Source organism: Mobula hypostoma, chromosome 2, assembly GCF_963921235.1.
Source record: "Mobula hypostoma chromosome 2, sMobHyp1.1, whole genome shotgun sequence".
NCBI classification, from domain to species: domain Eukaryota; kingdom Metazoa; phylum Chordata; class Chondrichthyes; order Myliobatiformes; family Myliobatidae; genus Mobula; species Mobula hypostoma.
In genome coordinates this window covers 140,219,346-140,234,920 of record NC_086098.1, presented here as the reverse complement: position 1 = coordinate 140,234,920, position 15,575 = coordinate 140,219,346, and the positions used below count along the sequence as shown (strand labels likewise).

The 15,575-nt window shown below is 39.2% G+C and overlaps 1 protein-coding gene across 1 annotated transcript in view; it reads left to right on the top strand.

Annotated features, from left to right (window-relative positions):
- The window catches only part of foxo3b (forkhead box O3b), a 72,788-nt gene that overhangs the window by 37,213 nt on the left and 20,000 nt on the right, over positions 1–15,575 (top strand). The window contains exon 2 of the mRNA XM_063040800.1: positions 8,177–9,593. Within this exon, the coding sequence (XP_062896870.1) occupies positions 8,177–9,568 (1,392 nt within the window). The 3' untranslated portion in view covers positions 9,569–9,593. The remainder of the gene's footprint in view (positions 1–8,176; positions 9,594–15,575) is intronic.

Genomic DNA, 15,575 nt, shown 5'->3' with positions numbered 1-15,575 from the left:
CTGTAATGTCTATAATCTTCATCTAATTGAGATGCATCCCAATTAAATATTGTAGTAAATTTAAATGGTTCCAAGAATTCTATTTTGCATCTCTATAGCTTATTAAATATTTCATTGAAAACACAAATGAATTTGTGTTAAAATACATTTAAACCTTTCATACTTAGCTTTTGGATTTTGTGTTGCTTGAATTACAGATTTAAAGTAGTTAGTACCTTAGAAAATGCATACCCACTTTTCCATGTAAAAGATTAAGGATCAACTTTGTTCACTATGTGCATTAAGTTATTAGGAATTTGGTCAGGACACAGCAAGCAAATAAAAACAATAACAACTGTAAAGAATTACATCTAAAGTTAGAGGTTAAACTATAGATAAGGGATACGATGTGCATAAGCCTCCTATAGAAGGAATACTGTTCCCTATAGTTACTGTTACATGGTGATTAAATTAGCAAAGCTTTGGGTAGGGAGCAGAAGAAGGCAATAGGTATTTCTATTACAAAAAGGGTTGGTAATCATTAAACTAGACATCTGCAAATTTGAGAATCACAAGTTATAAAGTGATAATTGATTGATATGTAGGAGTTGATGGAGTGAATTGATGACTGTTATTATCACCTAAGGAAAAAGATGGTTTCTTTGACTGAAGATTTCTAAATGAAATACAAGGGGTGATTGATATGTTCGTGGCCTAAAGTAGACGGAGTCAATTTTAGAAAACCCGGCACATTTATTTTTCAACATAGTCACCTCCTACATTTACACACTTAGTCCAGCGGTCGTGGAGCATACAGATCCCTTCTTTGTAGAAGTTGGCGTCTTGGACCTCCAGACAGTGGTCCAAAGCCGGGGTGATTGATAAGTTTGTGGCCTAAAGTAGAAGGAGATGAGTTATTAATTTCAAACTTTCTGCATAATCACTCAAAGAGTTGAACTGCACGTGCATGTAACAAGAGCTGTATAACTCATCGCCTGCTACCTTAGGCTACGAACTTATCAATCACCTCTGCTGTGGACCACTTTCTGGAGGTCCAAGAAGCTGACTTCTACAAAGAAGGGATCCGTATGCTCCATGACCACTGGACTAAGTGTGTAAATGTAGAAGGGGACTATGTTGAAAAATAGATGTGCTGGGTTTTCTGAAATTGACTCTTTCTACCTTAGGCCATGAACTTATCAATCATTCCTCGTAGCAGTACAATAGTTTTGTCCACAACTGAAACTAAGATGGCTTTTAACAGTAGTTCAAAACTTAAATCTTCTACTACCAAGGAGGACGAACAGCAGTGACTTAGGAATTTCACCACCTCTAATTCGCATGCCATGCTGAACTGCAAGTACATTGATGTTCCTAGGTTTACATTCCAAACTCCCTACTTCAGCTATGTAGGAGTCCTTTAATAAACAAGTGTTATAGAGCCAAGCTAGATTGAATCACCATCTCCAAGTTAGTGATAGTAAATTAAGGCCTTGTCAACTCTATCTACAGCCTGTGAATGAATTTTATGAATGGCATTGGTGTCCATGCCTTCATTAAATCTGTCACTTTTCTCTACTATAAAATTGCTTTCAATCCACCTTTCATTTGCTCAAATATTCTTTTGTATTATATCATTTTTTTAAACAAATACTGTGAAATCCTCAAAGCCACTTTATTACTGATCTATTACATTTTATATCCTTAAAGGTGCTGTGTAAATAGTTGATTTTCTAAAATATAGCTAGCATGGTTCCAGGTAGAAATCACGTTGTAATATGCATTCAGAAGCCACTTCTTTAGGATTACTTATACACCTGCTCATTAAAGCAAATATCTAATCAGAGAATTATGTGGTAGCAACTAAATGCATAAAAGCATGCAGACACGGTCAAGAGGTTCAGTTTGTTAGTTAGATCAAATATCAGTATGGGGGAAAGAAAGGTAATCCGTATGACTGACTGGGGCATGGTTGTTGATGTCAGACAGGGTGGTATGAATATATGAGAAACTCTTGATCTTGTGGGATACTTGTGCACAACGATCTCCTAGAGTTTAGAGAATAGTTCGAAAAATCATAAAACATCCGGTGAACGACAGTTCTGTGGGCGAAAAAGCCTTGTTAATGAGAGAGGTTAGAGAAGCATGGTCAGACTGGTTCAAGGTGACTAACTCAAATAACTATGCAGTATTACAGTGGTGTGTGGAAGAGCATCTCTGAACGCACGTGTCGAACCTTGAAGTGGATGGGCTACAGCAGTAGAAGACCTCACCAGGTTCCACTCCTGCACCTAACTGAGTGGACTTTGTAGCACATAGCCTTTTTTTCCCTATAATTCTGGCTAACTTTATTTTGTAAAAGTTTAGTTCCAGAGGTTTCGTAACTCAGTATTGCTCAACATTTTTTTATTTTTAAAAGTAGTCTCCTTGTTACATTGCAGAATGATAAATTAATACCATATGTTTCTTTCAAATGAAAATCTGACTGGTTGAATTACTTGTAGCTATTCTGTGAGTTTATTGTATTAACTTGCAATTTAAATGACAGTTGGATAGATACCAAGAAGATGGATAAATTTTGAGTACATTGTCAATCTATGCCCAATACAGATGCAGTGCAGGAAAAAGGCAAATCTTGCAGCTCCTATTTCGATTGGCCGTATGGTCATTTCTAGCAGAACTTTGCCAATGTTTATGACATTTTGATTAAATTTTATTGAGAAATATTTGAGACTAAAATTATTCCTGCATCTGGTTAAGAGCATTCCCAAGCCTTGAAATTAATATCATCATTTATTAGAGTTTGCCTGAAACTAGTGGTCTGCTTATCAGAATTTCACAAGTAGCCTTACATCAAATCCATTTTACTGCTTACTAAGGAAGTTTTGTTCTAAAAGATTCTACTTGCAGTGCAGTTCTCTGGGAAGTTTTGATTTCCTTTTTATGCATGATGTGCTAACTTTGCAAGATTGCGAGTGTAGTAGGCAGCAAGATAGACTATCACAGTTTACAGTGGGATTTGGACTAGCTGGTGAAATGGCTCATGAAATGTAATACGGATAAGTGTGAGGTGTTGCACTTTGGGAGGACAAAGCAGGGTAGGACTTGCACAGCGGATGGTAGGGCATTGAAGAGTGCGATAAAATAGAGGGATCTGAGAATACAGATCCATAATTCACTGGTTATAGGTAGATGGGGTCTTAAAGAGAACTTTTGGCACATTGGCATTCATGACTCAGCATATTGAGTATAGGAGTTGGGATCAATGTTCCCTCTAAGACGTGCTCGCGCACACATTTTTTGTTATTAGTGTTAAATGGAATTTAAACTGTGCACAAAAGGTTGTGACCCTCTACCTCATTGGCATGTTCGGTATATTTCACGATTGTACATAATCAAGTTTCCTTTTCCGATTTCTGATGCAGACAGTATTGACAATATCAGTTGTGATGATTTGTCTGCATATTTTAGAACTGGCTTATTTATACTGTTTTTATTGAAGAAATTATTGATTCACTATGTCGAATTCCAAAGAAACAAAGGGCATGTAAGTGCAAAAGAACTGCTAGTTCATTTAAAGCAAAATGGCTTAATGAAACAGTAGAAACTTTTACACCAAAAATTCATGAGGTCAGGAATGTACAACTATGAGAAATATTCATGTACAGTACAGAAACTGGTGTTACCAGCGGGTATTGTCATGATGCAAAAGTTGCTGGAGAATTGGCAAGTGGGAAGAAGTGAAGTGATATTTGGAAACTTGACTTAAAAGCATAATTTAGCAAGCCAATTACTTGTGGAAGGTGTACAAAAACTCAGGTGAGGAAAATCCCGTACTACAGGTGTACTAAGTATGTTCTGTGAGAATGCAGATGAATGAGAGTGAAAACGATCAAACCCAAAGGAGATTAAAGTCCTTATTGACAGTGATTTGCTGGCTGTTAAAGTGAATGTCTCTATATATAAAATTCACTGTGCACATGTTGTCTCTGGGCAAACAATTGTACAGCGCAAGATTTTTGCGCACTTTGGTTGTTTACAAATTGGGGGAACGTTGGTTGGTGTGTTGTAGTAGTATATGACTTTTGTGAGGTCAAATTTGGTGTATTATGTGAAGCACTGGTCACCTGGCTACAGGAGAGGTGTCATTCAGATTGAAAGAGCTACAAGGATGTTGCTTGGACCTGACGTTGAATAGTTAGGTTTTTCTTCCATGGAGTGCAGGAGAATGAGGGGCGGTTTGATAGAGGTATACAAAATTAAGGGGTACGGATAGGGTAAATCCAAGCAGGCTTTTTTTCTCTAAGGTTGGGTGAGATGAGAGCTGGAGATCGTAAGTTAGGGTGAAAGTTTAAATGCTTAAGGGAACCTGAGGGGGAATTTCTTCACTCAGAGGGTAGTGTGAATGTCGAAAGGGCTGCCAGTGGAAGTGGTGGATGGGGGTTTGATTGCAACATTTAAGAGAGGTTTGAATAATTACATGGATGGGAAGTTTTATAGGAGGTCATTGGTCCAGGTGTAAGCTGATGGGACTAGGCAGAATAACAGTTTGGCATGGACTAGATGGGTGGAAGGGCCTGTTTCTGTAGTGTAAAACTTTTGGACTATGAAAATATACTTGTTTATTCAACCCCATTATCTCAACCAGCAAACAGGCATATGGCACAATGCACTCTACTTCAGAGAAAGTGATTCTTTGTACCCCAATTACTTTTCAGATAAGAGATTAGAACATATTTCACTCTCTGTATTAATAAATTTGGATTTCATTCATCACGGCTGTGAATGTTCATTTCCTGAATATATTCAAGATGGGTTGATAAGTTTTTGATGTCAAAGGATATAGAGCTAGTGCAATAAAATAGTTCTAAAGAAAAAGATCACCATTTTATGGATTAGTAGTATCAGAAAGGGTGCAATAAAATTGAATTATCTTGCGGTTCATACGTTTAGGCATAGAAGAGGAGGATTAAAAAAACTCAAAAAATGTAATACTATAGACTTATCTTCACAGATGTTGCCTGTCCTGCTGCTGATCTGCAAGGCTTTATGTTTTTGTGCAAATTCTGTGGTTGATTGTTTCTGTAAATACCTGTTAGTCAAAATATTTAAGTTCAATTGTTGAGTCTGACAGCATCTGGTGACCCAGTGATCTCAGTTTCAGAGGCTGATGTCAGAACATCCTTTAAGAGGGTGAACACTCGCAATGCACCAAGCCCCAGGATCCACTGAAAACCATGTGCCTACCAGCTGACTGGATTGTTCAAGGACACCTTTCTCTTCTCTCCCTCCTCCTTCGTTAAAGGCATTAATCTCCCCAAGAAGAGCAGGGTGAGCTGAGCTGCCTCAATGACTAATGCATAGTAGCACTCACATCTATTGTGATGAAGTGCTTTCAGAGGTTGGTAATGACTAGAATTAATCCCTACCTGAGCAAGCTGCAATTTGTCTCCCACCACAATGGGTCTACAGCTTGTCTTTGGTGACATACCAAACCTCTTCAAATTCTTAATCAAGTATAGCTGCTGTCTTGCGGCCTTCATGATTGCACTGATGTGTTGAGCCCAGGATAGATCCTTTGAGATGCTGATACCCAGAATCTTGAAGCTGTGCGCCCTTTCCACCACTGACCCTTAAATGAGGCTGGTGTGTGTTCTCCCGACTTCCCCTTATTGAAGTCCACAATCGTTTCCTTGGTCTTACTGATGTGGATTGGAAGGTTGTTCTGAGAGCACTCAACCCCCTATCTATCTCACTATTGCATAGTACCTTGTTATCATCTGCCAACAACCGTGGTTTCATTAGTAAATCTATAGATGGTATTTCAGCTGTGCCTCAAGAAGGTTGCATCCACCAAGTACTCTTGCAATTTAGAACATGCTCTTTTCTCATTACTACCATCAGGGAGGAGGTACAGGAGTTTGGAGACCCACACTCAACATTTTAAGAATAGCTTTTTTCCCTTTGCCGTCATATTTCTGAATGCTACATGAACACTACATTACTATCTTGCTTTTGCACCTTTTTTGGGTAACTGGTAATTTTTTAAATAATTTGCACTAGTACTGCTGTCAGAAAATAACATATTTCATTATGTATGTCAATGATAATAAACCTGATTCTGATTCTATTGTGCACCAGCTCAAAAAATGTAAAAATAGAGTTTAATTAGCATTTTTCCCACAAGCTTGTGCATTTCTTTGTAACATTTTGTACAACTTCCTATTATCCCAGCAACTTGCTCTTGGAAATATTACCAATGTGCACAACCTTGTGCTGTCTTTTTTCCAGCTTGAAAACATTTAAACATAAACGTGTTAATGGAATGAAATCTTGAGGGCCATGAATTTTTAGGACCTAAATCTGACTCAAACTTCAAAATTATGAATTAACTTCAACAACCCTGTTTGCTTTTAAAGTCTTTAATTCTTTTAGTACTTAATGTGTGATCAGTTTTTGGATTCTATCTGAAGGAAAATGTGTAAAAACCTTTAAAGTTGTTTCCTGTGTTTTAGTGGCATAATCTTCACTAAGTTTGCAGAGTTTGCTTGCAGTTGAATGCAAGCCTTGAAGATGGCAATATTAATCACTTTGAGTATTTAACAGATGTGATTCAACCTTTGATTTTTGTGGTTAAACTCTTTACTAGGTAGCAGAATCTCCTTTCATGTTGGCTGCAGTAGTACTGCAGTGGGTTTTAATAGTTACTGAACATGGTACCTTATATTTGGCACACAATCAATTTAATGTGTTTTGGCAGAATGGGTATGGAATTGCCTGATAACATTCCAAAACCCAGATAATATAAAAATGAATATACAGATCATTTTTAAATTTGTGCATGTTTTATTTTTGACTGCTTCTTCAGAATATGCTACACACTGACAAGGGACTACACTAGAATCATGGAGGAAAAGCAGAAATTATTGTCTGAAAGTGATTCTTCAGTTTGTGTCTCAAAAAATATTATACCACCTCAGCTCAGGACTGTTATGGTTTTAGTCTCATAAGGAGAAATTTTGGTTTCTTGTTATAGAATTGAAAGCCACATCAGTATCATTTGTTTTTGTTTTCTGTAGTCGTCTCTCAGGATTGTGGATGTCTCAACTTCCATTTCAATTTTATGGGTTTTTAAGTGGATAATGAAGCAAGTGTGGGAATCATGGACTCTGCACATAATGGGACTGGTCATAACTGAGATGGCAAGTGGTAGTTTGTGAGGTACTCCGCTCCTTATGCAAGGAAAGCACCACCACCCTACAGAACAAGTTAATGTAATTGTTTGTTCTGCAGACTGGATGGCTATCTGTGGTGGTTTGCTTGTAATCCTACTTTCAGTGCCTGAAAGGGTGGTGGAGACAGACTGTCACGACACTTAAGATGAGCACTTGAGTTGCCAAAGCAAGAAAGCTTACGGAGCCAAGTTCAGGTTAGTGGATTTACTATAGATGAATGCTTATTGGTTAAGAATGGCTTGTTCCTGTGCTGAATGTCTAAGTGAATGGAGGGAAGGAACAGAGTAAAAGTGCAGGTATCACATATCCAGCACTTGCAAAAAAAAAAAGGGCCCTGAGAAGAGTTGGTTAATGGAAATAGAAAAAGTCATGAAGGGAACAGTTCCTCTGGATTGTCAAAGAGAGGCAAGGAGAAAATGTCTTTGGAATTCTTCTGAAAATTGCTATGGGTGACATTGAATGCAGAGGCTGGTGGGGTAGAAAATGCTCTACCTTGTGTTTGGAGAGTGGGTGAGAGCAGAGGTTAGGAAGTTGTTGTTGAGAGGTCAGATGAATATGGGTGGGGTGGGGAAGGAAGACACCTGTATGGAAAGTTTCATTAGAACAGATACAAGAGAACTTGGAGAATGCAATGATTTGGACTCCTAAGAGTCCTCACAGGAGGCAATGTGGGAGTAAGTATAGTTCAGGTTAAACCATATCTGAGCTATTGCATCAATCTCCAGTCAGTACTTCGGGAATGATATGAAAGTACTAAAGAGGTTGCAGAAAATTATACCGTGATTCTGAAGATACGAGCGAAGAGTTTAGGATATCCAATACCTACTCTTTTACTCAAAATGTTTTATGAAATTGACAAATCACATTTGTTTCAATACTACATTGTTAGAAAGAAATGGTTTTAAGTTTTATTTGCCTTGATACTGTGCTGTTAACAACTTGCTTTTTATTTTCCTTTTCAGAATTCAATTCGCCATAACCTTTCACTACATAGCAGATTTGTCAGAGTACAGAATGAAGGTACAGGCAAAAGTTCTTGGTGGATGATCAATCCAGATGGTGGAAAAGGTGGGAAGTCTCCACGAAGGCGTGCTGTTTCCATGGATAATAATAACAAATACGCAAAGAGCAGAGGTAGAGCAGCAAAGAAAAAGGCAGCCCTGCAAGCAGCACAAGAAACTAATGCTGAAAGTCCATCGCCACACACAAAATGGCCTGGAAGCCCAACATCTCGCAGCAGTGATGAATTTGATGCATGGACAGACTTCCGTTCTCGTACTAACTCAAATGCTAGTACCTTGAGTGGACGACTTTCTCCTATCTTAGCCAATCCTGAACTTGACAACGTTCAAGACGATGATGCGGCTCCTTTGTCTCCCATGCTGTACGCTAGTTCATCCAGTGTTTCCCCAACTACAAATAAACCATGCACTGTTGAGCTCCCTCGGTTAACTGACATGGCTGGAACCATGAATCTGAATGATGGATTGACAGAACATTTGATGGATGATTTACTGGACAATATTACTCTAACACCTACTCAACAATCATCACCTGGGAGTCTTGTGCAGAGAAGTTCAAGTTTTACTTATGGGTCAAAGAGTTCTGGTTTAGGTTCCCCGAACAGTTTCAGCAATTCCATATTTGGGCCACCTGCTTTGAATGCTTTGCGGCAAACTCCCATGCAAACTATTCAAGAAAACAAGCAAGCCACATTTTCTTCCATTTCTCATTTTAGCAACCAAACTTTACAAGATCTACTTGCCTCTGATTCTCACAGTGACGTTATGATGACTCAGTCAGATCCTCTGATGTCTCAGGCAAGTTCGGCAGTGTCTTTGCAAAATTCGCATAGAAATCTGATCATTCATAATGATCCAATGATGTCATCCTTCACTGCTCAGTCTAATCGGACAAACCATAATCCACTGCATAGCCAGTCTCCATCTCATACTTCTGCACTTATTGGTGATAGTGCCTTGTCAAACTCCATGAATCATGCAGCTTTACCAACAGATTCTAATAATGTCTCCACAAAACACCAGCTTCACTCATCTGCCAATCGGTCTATGCAAATAGGATTGTCTGATGCACTTTCTGGCCCTTCCTGTCCTGGTAGCATGACTCTTCCAGCTATAGGACAAGACAAGTTTCCTAGTGACCTGGACTTAGATATTTTCAATGGGAGTTTAGACTGCGATGTGGAATCCATCATTCGTAATGAACTTATGGATGCAGATGGGTTCGATTTTAATTTTGATTCACTCATATCTGCTCAGAGTGTTGTGAATTTGAATGTGGGAACTTTCACTGGTCCTAAACAAACATCATCACAGAGCTGGGTTCCAGGCTGAAGTTGCCTTTTACTGGTGGAAGCAGGTGAGTGAACAACATTTACAGTTTTGGGAAGTATGTACTCTGCAAATATAAAGAGCCCAACAGTTTAATATAATGTAGCAGACAAATACATAGAACATGTTTCTGTGTATAGTCAGAAAATATAAGTAAAACCACTTTTATTCATTTTATGATATAGTAACTTTTATGTAGGTGACAGGGGTTGGGCTTCCATGTTGATTGTCACATTCATTTTAAGGATAGTTTGCAATGTCAATCAGTCTGCAAGATTTAGACCCAGGGACCTTGAATAATTGGCGACTGGGATGTTATGTGATTTCAGGTTCTGTAGCCATGCCCAGCTGCCCTTCTGGTTGGTAGGGATCATGGGTTTGGAAGCTATGTTGGAATAGTCTTGACGAGGAACTGCATTGTAGTTTATAGATGTTACACCCAATAGCTATAGTGTACTGGTGTTAGCAGCAGTGAATCTTAAGGATGTGGATGGGCTGCCAATCGTGGGCTACTTTGTCAAAGACGATAAACTACTTGTGCCTTGTGGATGGTGCAAACCTTGATGCTGTCAGGAAGAGAATCACTGGCTGCAGGTTACCTATCCTTGTGATCTGTCTTTCTGACTGATCCAACTACATTTCTGCTTTGTGGTGGCTTCAGAATATTGATAGTGAGGAATTTAATGGTAACAGTCTCTTGTGAAAGTGGTCACTATCTGAAATTTGTGTAATGTGAACATTATTTGATTATCAGTCCATGCTGGAATGTTGTTGCATATTGCTGCATGCAGATATATACTGCATTATCGAAATAATTTGGATGGATTCTTGTATTGTGCAATCATTGGCAAATATCCCCACTCCTGACCTTATGAAAAAGATAGACAGTTGAGGTGAAAATAGTTGGCCTAGGTAACACCCACAGTAACCGTGGCCATCTTCTTTTAACTTCCTTTTCATCATAGTCTATTGAAGCCAGGTTTGCTCTATACCAGTGGTTCCCAAATTGAATAATACAGCCCCACCTCCCAGGAGCGGTGGGAGTTGTCAAGGGGGGGACGATAAAGATAAAGGAGCGGTGGGATGGCTGCCTGTTAGCAAGGGGGTAGCCGAGAGGGAATACAGGCTTAATTTAAGAAATGAATTACTAATTATAAGCATTTGATCAAAGTCAATCCAATAACTGCTGTGCAGGTACTCTTCAATGTTAGGAAGGGAGTTCTAAGATTTAGACCCAATCATGAAATGCCATTGGCACATCAGAATGGGAAGTCAAATCAGTTCTCACCACATTTCTGTACAAGTTAACCCAATTTAAGTGCCACATTGACTGTTGTGACCTTTTCCAATTACCAAGTTGGAAGAGAAAGAAAGAATACCAGATAATGATCTTCAAGTATGCTATGCCCACCTGGCTGAGCTGCATAAAGACATGTCAGACAGGTTTCAGGATCATCTCTCAGTCGAAATTCCAGATTGGGTAATAAATCTATTCCTGAACATTTGTAATGAAGTATTAACGGGAAGGATAGGGGAAATGACTTTGAGCTGAAGCAGAGGTTCAAAAAATCTTAAGACAATTGGTTGCACAAAGAAATCTCTGAATGCTTTCCTGTAGTGTGGAAAAAGGTCAGGATGTTTTTAATTGCCTTTCAAATGTCATATTTAGTGAAGCTTGGTTCCAGTGCAGTCGCCCAACTTTGTTTAAAGCAAGAAAACAGCCTGCAAATTACTGAACGTGGGAAACCGGGAACTCCTGAGTGACATTCACCCGATGTTTAGAGGCTGATATCACTGTGCCAAACCCATGCATCTCATTGAAAGATGGAAAAGCAATGAAGTAGTGAATAGTTGGACTATAAATATGTCATCTAAAATTGTTGAAGAAGATTATTTTTATTGCAGTTAAATAATAGCTATAAATTTGAATATTTTTTGCAATTATTTGTCATTGTTTTGAATTTGCAGTTCCCATTTTCTTTCACTGTGCATCATAAATCAAAATCCTTTATAGTTATGTAATGGCAGAAAAGGAGTGGGGAGTGCTGGAGATGTGGTCTGGGAGCCAAGCGGGTGGTAACCCAAAAAAGTTTGGAAACTACTGCTTTATACCAAGGTCAGTCACTCTTGTCCTCTTGAAATGGGCCGAAGGACCTGCGTTGTGCTGTAGGTTTTCTATGTTTCTAAAATCCACCAAACCTTAATTGAGCAGATTACTAGTGAATAAATACCTCAGTGATGGCAATCTTAACACTGTCATCAGACAAGCTGACTGACTGGATGAAAATTGTAGATAAACTGAACGAGTGGGCAAAGATTTAGCAAATAGAGTGTAATGCAGGAAAACGTCTATTTTGATGGGGGAAGAAACAAATATAAATAGTGAGAGATTTGGAGGGGTGCAGAGTGTTCTGGATGGACTAATTCACAAAAGATGTAATGCCTATAAAAAGTATTCACCCCTCCCTTGGAAGTTGTCATGTTGCTTTACAACATTGAATCACAGAGGATTTAATTTGGCTTATTTTTTTGACAGTGAGCAACAGAAAAGAAGACTTTCATGTCAAAGTGAAAATAGATCTCTACAAAATGATCTAAATTAATTACAAATGTGAAACACAAAATAATTCATTGCATAAGTATTCGCCCCTTTAAGTCAGTGTTTAGTAGATGCACTTTAGACAGCAATTACAGCCTTGAGTCTGTGTGGATAGATCTCCATCAGCTTTGCACATCTGGACACTGTAATTTTTCCCCATTCTTTACAGAACTGCTCAAGCTTTGTCAGATTGCATGGAAGTTGTCAATGAACAGCCCTTTTCAAGTCCAGCCACAAATTCTCAGTTGGATTGAGGTCTGGATTCTGACTTGGCCATTCCTGGACATGAATTTTGTTTTTAAGCCATTATTGTGTAGCTTTGGCGTTATGCTTGGGAACATTATCTTGCTGGAAAACAAATCTTCTCACAAGTCACAGTTCTCTTGCAGACTGAATCAGGTTTTCTTCCAGGATTTCCCTGTATATTGCTGTATTCATGTTACCCTCTCCCTTCACAAGCCTTCCAGGGCTTGCTGCAGTGAAGCATCCGTATAGCACCATGCTTCATGGTAGGAGTGATGTGTGGTGTTCAGCTTGTGCCAAACATAGCATTTAGTCTGGCCTAAAAAAGCTCAGTTTTGGTTTCATTAGGCCATCGAACCTTCCAGCTGACTTCAGAGTCTCCCACGTGCCTTCTGGCAAACTCTAGCTGACATTTCATGAGGTTTTTTTCTCCAACAGTGGCTGTCTAAATACAGGTTTCCCCCGCCATCCGAAGGTAGAGCGTTCCTATGAAATGGTTTGTAAGCTCAAATGTCGTAAAGTGAAGAAGCAATTACCATTTATTTATATAGGAAAATTTTGTGAGTGTTCGCAGACCCAAAAATAACCTACCAAATCATGCCAAATAACACATAAAACCTAAAATAACAGTAACATATAGTAAAAGCAGGAATGATATGATAAATACACAGCCTATATAAAGTAGAAATACTTTTCCACAATCATTACTGAACTGTTCTCCGGAGCAAAAATCTCACGCAAGCGCTGTTGGCAGAAACACACGCAAGCACTCTCCAGTAACCTTTAAGCTATGAAGCTGCCAAATCATACCAAATAACACGTAAAAATACACAGCTGATATAAAGTAGAAATAATGTATGTACAGTGTAGTATCATTTACGGGAATCGGGACAGCGCCGAGCACACTGATGATGGTGTGTTAGACTGAGTTGTCGGAGTTTGGGCGGTGCAGTGGCCCCCCCACCCTCCAGGCCGCTGAGCGATACATTGCGGCGAAGAGCGCAGGGGTCCAGCGGTAGCCAGGAGGTATGCAGCACATCTTTAAGAAAAAAGCCGAAACAAACATGCTAATTAATTAGGTGCCGCCCGTAATTGTCGGCCAAGATCAGTGCCGATTTCCGATTGCGTCATCTCTGATCTGGGCCGACAATTGCATGTCAGCGGCACCTAATTAATTAGCATGTTTATTTCGGCTTTTTTCTTAAAGATGTGTTGTGTGCCTCCTGCCTCGATGTCAAAGGTCAAGGTTCGTCGTCTGCTGTGGCTGATGTGGAAGGCTTGCTTGACTGCTGAGCCTCGCGTATTTTTCTATCACACAGTTCTTTAATAAGGACTCAAACCATCCTGCAAATATCCCCTAAACCGACGTACCCTTTCAAAATTAAAGTCGTACTTTATCATTACTCATTCGGTTTCAATTGTTATCCTTTTTTCTTCCAATTGCATCAGCTCTTCATCTGTCAGTTCTTGGTGATGGGATGCCAAAACCTCTTCAACATCATCTTCGTCAACTTCCACAAGCCAAACTCACGTTGTCCTTACTTCGTTCACCACGATCAATACACTTAATTATGTCTAGTTTTACCGTAAGTGTAACACCCTTACGAGCTCTTTCAGGCTTTTCCAATACCATAGAACTCATCTTGCAAACGGCTGCTCACAGGCTTGTGTTTAAGCAATGCCGGCGAGAATCCGGTGGAGAGCGGATGCTCGGGGCGCACCGCCTTTTATCGCGTGCTGATTTTTTATCGCGCACTGAATTTCTTTTTGTAACAGTGAGAACACCTTCTGAAAGCGAAAATAAGGTACTAATGTAGGTCTTTCGTAACAGTGAGGTTTCGTAAAGCGAATGTTCGAAAAGCGGGGGACACCTGTAATTAGAGAGTGTCTCTTTACCACTCTCCTATAAAGCTGTGGCTAGTGAAGCACCCGGGCAGCAGTTTTTATATGTGCACACTCTCCCATCTCAGCCACTGAAGCTTGTAACTCCTTCAGAGTTGTCGTAGCTCTCTTGGTGGCTTCCCTCACTAGTTCCCTTCTTTCACGGTCACTCAGTTTTTGAGGACAGCTTGCTCTAGACAGATATACAGCTGTGCCATATTCTTTCCATTTCTTGATGATTGACTAAATTGTATTCCAAGGGATATCCAGTGACTTGGAAATTTTCTTGTATCCATCTCCTGACTTGTGCTTTTCAATAACCTTTTTCTGGAGTTTCTTGGAGTGTTCTTTTGTCGTCTTGGTGTAGTTTTTGCCAGAATATTGACTCACTCACCAGTAGTTGGACCTTCCAGATACAGATGTATTTTTACTACAATCAATTGAAACACCTTGACTACACACAGGTGATCTCCATTTAACTAATTATATGACCTCTAAAACCAATTGGCTGCACCAGCGATGATTTGGTGTCATATTAAAGGGGGGGGGGGGAAATACTTAGCCATCAATTATTTTGTATTATATTTGTAACTAATTTAGAGATTTGTTTTCACTTTGACACAACATAGTCTTTATTGTTAATCAGTGTCAGACAAGCCAAATTAAATCCACTGTTGATTCAATGTTATAAAACATTGTAAGTTTCCAAGGGAGCGTGAGTACTTTTTATAGGCACTGTAGATACAACAAATAGTTTGTAACTACCAGCCTTTTTTAATCATAAATAGAATTAATTAGAGAAGTACTTGTGCTACAGTTATATACAGCGCTTAAATGTGAGTTCTGTGCATATACTGAACTTCAAGGAAGAATGTTAATACATTGGATGCAGTTCAGAAAAGGTTTTCTGGACTAATTCCTGGAATGGATAGGTTGATTATTTGGGGGAGGGGAACAATAATAGATTGGACAGGTCAGAAAGATTTTCACTGCAGTTTAAAAGGCAGGAGTGTGGGTGAGGAGAAAATTTGACTGCAACTTAGAGATCTACAATGGATATGGAAAAGATCATTCTTCTTCTGGAAGGAGCAAGAACAAATGGTTGCCCATTTAGGACAGATGAAGTAAAACTGTTTCTCTTGGAGGATTGAGTCTTTGGAATGTTCAAAGAGCTTTGGAAGCAGGTTCTTTGAATACATTGCAAAATTCAGAAAGATTCAGAATAAACAAGGACTTGACATTACTGGGTGAGCTGAATTGAGGTTATGTTCAGATTTGGTATGGTCT